General features: G+C 39.3%; 1 protein-coding gene across 9 annotated transcripts in view; it reads left to right on the top strand.

Annotated features, from left to right (window-relative positions):
- dync1i1 (dynein cytoplasmic 1 intermediate chain 1) overlaps positions 1-12,050 on the top strand; it is a 66,259-nt gene that overhangs the window by 39,538 nt on the left and 14,671 nt on the right. For all 9 annotated transcript variants that reach the window (XM_022747552.1, XM_022747550.1, XM_022747549.1 and 6 more), the window contains 3 exons: positions 133-266; positions 812-956; positions 6,645-6,785. In XM_022747552.1, coding sequence (XP_022603273.1) covers positions 133-266; positions 812-956; positions 6,645-6,785 — 420 coding nt within the window. The remainder of the gene's footprint in view (positions 1-132; positions 267-811; positions 957-6,644; positions 6,786-12,050) is intronic.

The raw sequence follows: 12,050 nt of genomic DNA, 5'->3' as shown, positions 1-12,050 counted from the left end.
GTGTGTGTGTGTGTGTGTGTGTGTGTGTGTGTGTGTGTGTGTGTGTGTGTGTGTGTGTGTGTGTCTGTGTCTGTGTGTGTGTGTGTGTGTGTGTGTGTGTGTGTGTGTGTGTGTGTGTGTGTGTGTGTGTAGGAGACCATGGAACTAGTGTACAATAAATCCAAACCGGTGGCGGTGACAGGCATGGCCTTTCCCACAGGAGACGTTAACAACTATGTGGTGGGGAGTGAGGAGGGCACTGTCTACACTGCATCCAGACATGGCAGGTAAGTGTACACATACACACACACACACACACACACACACACACACACACACACACACACACGCACACACACACACTGTTATACACATATTCATAAATGGTCACAGGATATAACACGGTCACGGTGATCATAGTGTCGAGAGGTGCTTTAAGTCTTTGTTTAATTTTTCTGCTTACATAATCTAGAGAATATATATATAATAATATAAAATAACTAAATGTACATTTAGGAGGCATGTTGAGTTTTTTGAAGGTTTTTTCTGATTAAGTTTATTAATGTTTATTTTTGCTTTGTGGCCTTGGAAATTATTGAAACATTAAAATTAATTTGGAATAAGATTAAATAGTTTCACTTGTTTTAAGAAAAATTAATTCAAAAAGTTAATGATTTTAACTCAGTCAAAGCTCTGTTATGTGCTGTGAATTTGTTTTTAGCATGAGTACCCCCAATGAGACACAAACCACCTTACCCCTTTATATTTACCCTGTGAGACAACTGCAGTGCTTAGAAAGTTATGATTTTATACTCGTGTTGTCCATCTCCAGTAAGGCAGGTATCTGTGAGATGTTCGAGGGCCACCAGGGGCCAGTGACGGGCATCAGCTGTCACAGCGCAGTGGGCACCGTGGACTTTTCCCACCTCTTCATCACATCCTCCTTTGACTGGACTGTCAAACTCTGGAGCACCAAGGTATAATGTGTGTGTACTTTTGTGTGTGTGTCTGTGTGTGTGTGTGTGAGAGAGCGAGAGAGCAAGAGGGGATGCGTGGGGGGTTGATTGTGGACTGGCAGAGCAGAAATATAAATATATGTGTGTGCGTATGTGTGTGAGAGAGAGAGAGAGAGAGAGTGAGGGGGGTAAAGCTGAGAACTGCAGGTGAGCAACTTTTTGAAAATCAGTCTCTTACTACTTGTGTGTCTGTGTGTGTGTGTGTGTGTGGGGGGGGGGGGTAATGTGGGTGAGTTGTGTGACCGGGTATATGGATAATGTGTGGGTGTGCAGTGAAATGATTCAATAGCAAAGTAAGCGTTTGTGTCAATGACAAAACTGTTGTGATATTGAAACTTTGACATATTGAACTTTTTGTTGCACAAATTATTTTGGAACACTGGTTAATTTAACCTGAGTTTAGCCTGCCAGGCAGTTTCCTCTCAGGCTGTGCCTCGCCACCAGTAAGATGTACTAATGAAATGGTGTAGTTTTATAGATGGTAAAAACAGGTTTACTGCCAATAGTATAGAAGTAGTCTGGACATCAGAGGAAGATTTACCTGGTGACGCATAACTCAGGGCAAAAGTATCCAACGTAGCTGATTTTGCCTTCACAGGAAAAGTAGAAAATTTGTCACCATCACTCCAGGACAAAGAATGATTATGACATGAACAGGATTTTATTTTAAACAAGACTAAATCAAAACCTAATATATGGCTGGACTGTGTAGTATTTGCATTCTACCTTGCTGGTTTCAGCCCTTTATCTGTTTGCTTCTCTCCTACTCTCTGTGCTCACATGTACAATATTTTAATATGGACGAATTCCCAGTAAAGCTGTTCTCATGTACATGTTTTTCTGTTTCTGTTGGAATTGGAATTGGAACAAGTATGAAATAGTGACTCAAGCGTGCCCATTAAGACTACATGTTAACCAGCAGTCATTTCCAAGCTGCTAAATTGCTGATTTTATAACTGCAATGACATAATTACCAAACACATAAGTTAAAGATAATGGCTGTGCTGTGATTTTGGCTATGTTTACTTGTAAAATCATCACTCAGAGAGAAAGTTAGATGTGTGCGTGCAGAGGAAAAACTTGACCTTGTGCTCGTGGGGCAAAACTGGCAACTCTCTTCTACAGAGAGTAGTGAGGGTTTGTCCCAAAAAGTCGCTGGAGTTGGTGCTAGTTACTCTTTTTGAAAAAAAGTTTGAAAAGTCAGTTAATCTAGCAACAAGGACGCTAAATTGTCAACACTACTTATTTGCACTTACGTATTTTGAAAGACCAATGACCAATGATAGGCCAGAGTGACCTAGCCAATAATTAGTTTGTCTTTTGGTAATAAATTGAACTGTAGCCACATTAATTACATTTACCAATACCAATTTGGTATTGTTCAAAAATTGTGTGTGTCCCGTATGCGAGCGTCACTCGTCCCCCATCCCTGCAAAACCCAAATACATTTATGGGACCAGTGCTGGCTGCCGCCTGCAGGGGCACTCAGTGGATCTAATTCAGACACACTCTGAAGGTGGGCACTCCTCCTCTCGCTGGTTTTGAGTGACCTCGTCCACTCAGGGCATTTGTTCTCCTTTCAAACCGATGTGATGAATTCCATTTGGCAGCATTTTAGTGGCAGTAAAAAGGAAACAGTCACTGTTTCTGTCAGAGAGAGGGTTGGAGAATAGAAAAGTTAGCTAACTCATTCAAAGGACACCTTTGTCAGCGGTGGTGGTCGTGAGACACAAAGGAGAACGCTTTGGTACATCTGAGATACTGCACAGAAGAGTTGAAGATATTCTGTGATTGTAATAGGATGGTATAGATAGATAGATAGATAGATAGATAGATAGATAGATAGATTGATAGATTGATAGATTGATAGATTGATAGATAGATACTTTATTTATGGTACGACCTATAAGCTGAGACATTGCATTGTTAACTTCAGGTAATTGAACAGAGTAGAAAATACGATTGTGTAAATAAAATAGAGAATTAGAGATTGAAGAAGGTAGGAAGGAAGGATGGAAAGAAACCAGCAGGAGAGGACAACGGATAGAAGAGTCAGCAGGAGTGTGAGTGAGTGGAAAACGGCCGTGGGGCATTTTAAAGACAAATAAAATTTCATGGTTATAGTGGAAAGTGATACTAACGTTGAAGGACAGAGAGATCAACATGAGCAGGGCGTCAAACAGCAAAAACAACCAGAAATCAAAGAGAGAACTATTCAATGTAAGGAAAATACATAATGCATATTGCATAATACCTTTCGCTTTATGCAAGATCCAGTTACAGTTTTCATACTTGGCTATGACAGGCAGTAAAGATGAATTTTAGCTCATGTTTGCATGCAGCCAGTCCATAAGTCACGTGCAAAGGGTCCCATGACACATATTAAAACATTTCTGTGGATTTTCATCAGGAGAGCGGGTTATTTTTCAGGATTTGGGAATTCCCTTTCCTTTGAGGGGCACCGCAGGAATGTGCGTCTGTCTCTTATCCCACATAAGCCATGTTTGTATGTGGGCAGGCAAAATACCTGTGTGTGTATGTGTGTGTGTGTGTGTGTGTGTGTATGCATGTGTGCGTGTGTGTGTAAACATAGACACCACACATGCCTCTCGTACACCTTGAGCAAGCTGCCGTTGCTTACCTAAAATCCCCTTGAGGTTTGCCTTCAACCCACCAATCACAGCCATCACAAACTTTTGTAACACACACACACACGCACACACACACACATTTGGGATTCTCTTTGCATTCACACGCACGTTTGCCCTCGCAGTTCAAAAAGGCCGCCGTACAGGAGTCTGCTGATGTTTTTACACTCAGCGGTGCAAATATTGTGGTTAGTGAAAACACTTCGAGTCAGCCAGAGTGTGAAGACGTCACGACAGCTGGGAGTGGGTTTATAATTGTGCATAGCTTGAACCGTCTTGCTCTCTTGACCCCAAAACCAGCGTCTATTAAGTGATTGGATGAAGCATAATCATTCCACTTTTGCTCTCTTAAGAAGTTAATTAAAGGCCTGCATCACTGTCAGCTCAGGTGATTGTTAATGAGTGTTGATAATATTTCAGATAAGTGTCTGTAGATGTATTTGGAAAGGAGAAAATGAGATTCTGTCAAGGGTTTAGTCCTGGTGTGCTCTTACATCTCCGCTTATGAAACGTTTCATAACAGTTCCTAATTTGAAGACAACTTCTCAGTCCCCACAGTGTGTGGTTGTTAAATCTGGTGTGAAGCTAAGCTAGCACACATCCTGTGGCAGATGCACCAGGATGTATCCAGTGAGATTGTACGACTCTGGCTGCTGCAGAGACGAGATGGATTGGTCCTTCTGGAGGGCGGAGTGATGAGAGGTTTATGTAACACTCACAACCTTTGTAACAGTTTGAATTTTGACACAGCAAACACAAACGTGTTAAAGGTCCAGTACTGTGTAAGGTGAGATTTCCATGTCTTTTTTATTATTATAAAGCAGGTGTAAGTTTTATTTTATACTGTGAAAATATCAAAGCACTCAGTCCATGGAGGAATGCACAGAGCCTGAATTCAGAAACTGTGTCTTAAAACAAGCCGTCAGGACTTCCATAACTTTGTGATGTCACCAAAGCAGTCACTGCCCTCACTCTGGCCTATCTGGACTCACCATCCAGCCTTGCAGGATTCTGCTGCTTTTACCTGATATCTGCTATATTTGTATTTAGTCACTCAGGAGACAGCCAGCCAATCAGAAGAGAGGCTCAGACCCTCTTGTATGATTGGCTCACCGACCTATTGTTACTAAAGCTCCAGAGAGAAGCCTGAGAGAGAAGATGTAAAACTACATTGCAATGGTTTTTGGTACCTAAATATATCTTCTTATGGATATCAAAACTTCAAATAAAACACTGGAAAAGTGTAAAATATGGGACTCATAACAATTGTAGTACTGGATAGTAATTTATAGTTTGTATTATTTCAGTGGGAATTTACTAGTGTGACTGTGAAGAAAACAATTTTTTATCATCAATATCTTCTCCGAATTAAATGCTTAACTAACCTTACATCCACCCATTCATCCATTTTCTTAGCTGGTTAACTTGTTCAGAGACATGGAAGGGTAACCAAACAATAAATTGCCATTGCACTTTGACGTTAACTATCAGTATCCAGTGTATCAATAATGGTTTTCCAGTTCAAACGTGCTAGAAACATCCCATCTCCTGAGCACAGGTAAGATAATGACAAGCAGTTACTTCATGTGCGGCGCCACAAGGATTAAGCTTAATTTTAAGATTAGTTTTAAGACTTGTTGCTGCAGATTATTTACCCAAATCACCTTATTTAAGATGGGTAGATTATGGCCAGACAACAGTAAAATAGTAGTTTATATTTTGAGTAGTCGGAAGATAGAAAGAGGACTCATCTCATCTTAACTCTTACGTTATGTGTTACTTTGGTTTTGGCTTTACATAAAACCAGTGGATATGAAATATTGTAGAGATAGAAGATGAGTAAAAGAGTTAAGTCAAGCAGTAATGGGGACACAGACTAAAACAAGGAGAGAGCATAAACAGGGGCCGCCCAGCTGATCGAATGCTGAAACAGTGAGGTGGAGAAAAATGACCTCTGCTGTCACCTGTTCGGCTGGAAAACAGGTTCAATCGAGGCTTGAAATTGGCTTGGCCCTGTTTGGTTTGTGTGTGTGTGTGTGCATGTGTGTGTGTGTGTACCGCTGTGTGTCTGCAGGTCTCACAGCCTTTCAGAGCAACTATGGTGCGAGAGAGTAAAGGTGATGGAGGAAAAAAAAGAGAGAGAAGGCATGAGGAGGAGAGAGAAAAAGAGACTACATTCCTTCATTTGCTCTTCCAGCCAACCTGTCTCCTGTCTTCCACCCCTCCCACTCTACCTGTCAGGAATGCAGTTTGTAAGCCTCTGGAATCCTAACAGCCAGTCTGAGAGATGGGGATACACACACACACACACACACACACACACACACACACAGACCCTAATATCTGTGTTGAGCTTTTTGTCCATTATAGTTTCTTTTGGGCAGTTGGGGCCACCGTATTGCTACAATACAATACAATGTGTACACAATTTTAATACACTTCTAAAGACTTTCACTGACTACATTTGATCTCAAACCTCTGACTGTAACCTAATTTGACAAAAAAAATAATCAGTGAACTATTTTAACCTACTTTGAGTAATTTTTTTGCATCTTGTTCTACTCTGCTTATAAATATTTTTTACACTAAAATACTGATATTGGTATAGGTCTAAAACATTCAGTGTTGGTTGGACTACACACACTCTCTCTCTCTCTCCCTCTCTCTCTCTCAGACAGCTGTTGTGTTGAGGTTACAGTACACCTTGTGGAGGGGCCCTCCCTTTCATCTCTCCCAGCGGTTTTATGGCGCTGTGTGAATGTGCTAGGCTTTTTAATTAGGCTCTGCACCCAGACAGGCCCCAAGGCTGAAGCAGCGCCACTCTGTCTGAAACTCACTCACTCCCTCTCTCCATTCCTTCTCTCTCTCTCTCTTCTCTCTTCTTTCTAGTGTGTCATCTGCTGTAATCCCTAACTCTCTCTCTCTTTTTCTCTCCAATGTTTTTTTCACACCATCTCAGTCATACACACTCACACAGATATCCTCTCTTCCTCCTTTTCAGCACAACAAGCCTCTGTACTCGTTTGAGGACAACGCAGACTATGTGTATGATGTCATGTGGTCACCTGTGAACCCTGCGATCTTTGCTGCTGTAGATGGCATGGGCCGCTTAGACCTGTGGAACCTCAACAACGACACTGAGGTGTGTATGTGTGTGTGTGTGTGTGTACTGGTGGGTGAATATAGGTCATTGTGGGCGTGTTTTCTGTGTCATCTCTTTGTGTGTTGATGTGCGTGTGTGTTTGGTGTCCTCGGGGCCTGTCACTGGGCCTCAGCCCGAACCGCACAACCAAACACCCAGGCCTTTCCCTCCCATCAACCCCACACCCCACCACCAACCCCTCCACATCCCTTCCCACACACACACACACACACACACACACACACATGGTACAAGATTCCCCTGTGGGCGTTTCCCACAGCCCTCGCTTTAAATCAGACCGGGTGACATCTCCTCATCCCGGCTCCCACCCAGCCATCCCGCTAACATTCCTGCAGCCTCTGTCCAACGTTAACCCACCACCCTGTCCCATCTCCCTCCCACAATCTGTTCCATCAGTGAAGTACACAGATGTGCAGGAGACCACGATCCCCAGCCCTCAGTCCGCAGTCCCATGCTGGAGATGAAAATAATAAAAAGAGAAAGTTCAGGCCAGGGGACGAGATTCTCATTTATTTTAAGATGAGTGCATTTAAGGCCAGTAAATAATATCTCATCTTATTTTAAAGTTGAAATGTATAGGATATCAAATAGTTAATAAAACATAATAAATATATAATTTAAAATAATAACTCAGACACTCAGATATTGACAATCTGAACTGAATTATTCATGGTCATTTTATGAAACACAGATTCATGCCAGTTCATTGTCAAACGTGTTTAGTCTTTGAATTATTTTCCACAATTTCTTTGCAGTTTGTTATTGGTTTGAAGGAATAGTTCCACATTTTGGGAAACACACTTATTTGCTTTCTTGGCTAGAGTTAGATGAGAAGATCAATATCACATTAATACACAAATATTACAAGAATTGACCAATATCATAATTTTACATTGAATTTTTGGTAAATTCTTAGGTGTCTGATTGAAATCAGGAAACATTTCCAGTTTTAGACTGTGTTTTATTTAATTTTTATTTTTGAATGAAACCAACAAGAACAATAATGAGTTGATAAGTAAGCATTGGGCAGAAGCAGGCTACCTGTGTCTTTATGCTAAGCTAAGCTACGCAGCTTCATATTTACCGTACAGACATGAGTGTGATATCAATCTTCTCATCTAACTCTCGGCAAGAAAGCAGATAATCATTTTTCCCAAAATGTCTGAGCTATTCCTCCTTACTGAAGCGGGTCATCCACTAATCAGTAAATGTGACAGAAAAAATTGCTGTATGAATATGTCAATGAATGGGTGAATGTGGCTTGTAGTGAAAAGAGGTTTGAGTGGTCAATAAGAATGGAAAAGCCCTATATAAGTGCAGTCCATTTACCATTCCTTTAAGTTGCATTATGGTGACAATATAACTTCAGCTGTGAGTCTAAAAACCATACTTTTGATACAACTCTCATAGCGGAGTAGGCACCAAACCTTTGATCACTCAGGTAAAAGTAGGGATAAAAGGATCCTCCATTCTCCTTCGCTCTTGGTTTCCATGGAGACAACACCCACAGTGCCTTCAACCTTAATACGAGTCTGCATCTCTACAGACGTTCTCCTCCCTCTCTCATAATGCTCTTTTGCTCCGTATTCGTCTCATTTTCTTGCAGCCCCTTCGCACTGTACACATACATAAAATTCATATCTCATCACCCGGGATTTCGTGGGTGAAATCATTTCCATTGTCTCATCTAATCGCTCTTTTCTTCTTGTTTTAACCCCACTCTCAATCGCTGATCCCATCACTGGTGTTGTGTCTTCCCTCTGCAGCACAGATGACAAGTTTCCCATGGTTCCCTCAACAGCGGCCTTTTCACTGACAGAGGAAGAGTTCATTATCGATGGCCTAACTCGGCTAACAATGTGCTTCATGAGAAACATTTGCTCAGACGCACACATACAACCGGATGTACCAAACACATGCACACACATTCACTCACACACAGTCGGCCTAATAGCAACAGACTTCCCATTGTTGCCGTCATATTAAAAACACACAGTCATAACGACATTAACGGAGCAGTGCAAGCACGCCTGGTTCTCATTTCCACCACACACACACACACACACACACACACACACACACACACACACACACACACACACACACGCACACACACACACACACACATACAGCCAATACAGATACAGTACAGATCCACTCGAGCGGAGCGGTGGAAGCTAGCAGACTAATGACAGTCAGTCTGTGGTTAGCGCTGCTTTAAATACGCAGGAGCTCGGTGTGTGAGGCGACATGATGCCAAGGGCTCTGTCTCCACCGGTGACATGTGTCAGACTCGCCTGCCACATGTCAGGAACAGTTTATGGAAACACTACAGATGGTTTTTGGTTTTTAAAGGTGCAACATGAGCACTGCTGTTTACTAAAACGAGCATCAGCTCACCCACAACACCAAACATGAAGGCAGTTATTATACAGTAAATATCCTTGTGTCCACATTTGAATGAGAAGTTGACAGCTATGTTTGTTTAACTTCTGGCATATTTGGATAAAGTTGCCCTTTTTATGTTGTTAATTTGTTCTGTAAATAAGTCTATAATGCCACAATGCTCCCATTTTCCAATTAACATTAAGAAGATTAGTGAAAACAGTAAGAAGGTCATTAAATAAAAAGAAATTGGGGCTCAAGAAACATGCTATAAGGATAAATCTGTATTTCAGTGCATTTTGTTTAGAAATGGAAGCTAGTTAGGAGTTGTGTTTAGATGGAACTGGCTTGCAACTTGCTTACAAATTCACTCATTCACTTTAAGCAAGCTATATTTATCATGATAAAATATGAAAGGTCAAACATATTAAAACAGCAGCTGTTAACAAGAAAGAAACAACTACAACTATAACAGTCATTGCCTGCAGGTGGCAGGCTGGAGGTGTTATTGGAGAATTTCATAAATGTTTATTTTCCTCCTCACATAGTATTTACACTTATTTTAAATGTGAAGTTACTCACTGTGCTGCAGGTCATGGAAGCAAAGAAAGGCTATAATAGTTCATCAACTGAATACATAAATATGAAATTTAACCACTACTGAATACTTAATGATGAAATTCAAATACCACTGAATTTATGGCATAGTAGTATTTCACTTTGAAATCTGTCTGACTTCATGTGGTTTGAAGTCCCTGTTTTGAAAGTTTGAGAAGATGCATTCAAGTTATACAGTTTCAAAAACTTTTTAAGGGTCCCCAAATCAGATAATTCAAGCATCTATAATTAAAAAAAATCAATTTCAGTTGCTCAAATTCATTTCTAAAAATAAAAATCAAATGAGGTCAGACAGTCAGGTTACTTAAAATAATTTACTTACATTGAAACAGCAGAATTCAAGATGAAAAAGTCAGACCTAACAGCTGACTACTGAGGATAATCAATTGAGACTGAAGGAATCAATCAGATCACTTTCCTGTCAGGTTATATCTATGTCAGTCACATCGTCCAAGAAAGAAAAAGGTCACTGGAAACATATGTTTTGGAGTTTGTGAACGTGCACACTAGTTATTTGAATTTGAACCAAGGGCATAGGTTTGGTCTCAACATTGGTAGGGATGCAACTACACCACCACCCCTCCAAAACGAAGAGATTGACTTTTTAATGCAATCAACCAAAGGGTTTATTAACATATAAGATTGCAATTTACATTCAAGATGCCCATATGCAAATGTAATATATGTACATGTGTTGAATTTCCACATATGAAATATATGTAGATATGATGGACTGGCGACCTGTCCAGGGTGTACCCCGCCTCTCGCCCGAAAAGATGCTGGGATAGGCTCCAGCCCCCCCGCGACCCTACTAGAGGATAAGCGGAAGAAAATGAATGAATGAATGAATGAATGAACCAAAATCATATATGTATTTAAAATAGCCTATAGTATGATAAGTCATGAAAAAGTCATAGTATAGTAAGGCATAGTATAGTATAGAAAGACATAAAAATATCATAGAATAGTAAGTCATAAAAAAGTCATATTTTAGTAAGTCATAAAAAGTCAAAGTTTAATAAGTCATAAAAAAGTCATAGTATAATAAGGCATAAAAATATAGTATAATATCATAGAAAAGTCATAGTATAGTAAGGCATTAAAAGTCATAGTATGGTAGAGCATAAAACGTCATAATATAACAAGGCATAAAAATGTCATAGTATAGTAAGGCATAAAAAGTCATAAAAACGTCATCGTATACTAAGGCATAAAATGTCATGATAACATCATAGTATAGTAAGGCATAAAAACATCAAAAAAAGTCATAGTATAGTAAGGCATAAAAACATAAAACAAAGTCATAGTATAGTAAGGCATATAAAAGCCATAGTAAGTAAGTAAGTAGGGCATTAAAAGTCATAAAAATGTCATAGTATATAGGAAGGCATAAAATCCTCAAAAAACGTCATAGTATAGTAAGGCATAAAAAGTCATAGTATAGTCAGGCATAAAAACATCAAAAAACGTCATAATATACTAAGGCATAAAAAGTCTTACTATAGTAAGGCATAAAATCATCAAAAAACGTAATAGTATAGTAAGGCATAAAAACATCACAGTATAGAAAGGCATAAAAAGTCATAAAAAGGTCATAGTATAGTAGGGCATTAAAAGTCATAAAAATGTCATAGTATATAGGAAGGCATAAAAACCTCATAGAACGTCATAATATAACAAGGCATTAAAACGTCATAGTAAAGTGAGGCATAAAATGTCATAAAAACGTCATAGTATAGTAACGCATAAAAAGTAATAAAAACGTCATAGTGAAGTAAGGCATAAAAACCTAAAAAAACTTCATGGTATAGTAAGGCATAAAAAGTCGTACTATAGTAAGGCATAAAAACATCAAAAAACATAATAGTATATAAGGCATAAAAAGTCATAAAAACGTCATAGTATAGTAAGGCATAAAGACATCAAAAAAAGTCATAGTATAGTAAGGCATAAAATGTCATAAAAACATCATAGTATATTAACGCATAAAAAGTCATAAAAACGTCATAGTATAGTAAGGCATAAAAACATCAAAGAACATCATAGTATAGTAAGGCATAAAAAGTCATAAAATGTCATAGTATAGTAAGGCATAAAAAGTAATAAAAACGTCATAGTGAAGTAAGGCATAAAAACCTCAAAAAACTTCATGGTATAGTAAGGCATAAAAAGTCGTACTATAGTAAGGCATAAAAACATCAAAAAACATAATAGTATATAAGGCATAAAAAGTCATAAAAA

Source organism: Seriola dumerili, unplaced genomic scaffold (genome assembly GCF_002260705.1).
Source record: "Seriola dumerili isolate Sdu_G_001 unplaced genomic scaffold, Sdu_1.0 BDQW01000110.1, whole genome shotgun sequence".
NCBI classification, from domain to species: Eukaryota; Metazoa; Chordata; class Actinopteri; order Carangiformes; family Carangidae; genus Seriola; species Seriola dumerili.
The sequence above is the reverse complement of the archived record's forward strand: the minus strand, read 5'-3'. Positions and strand labels throughout refer to the sequence as shown.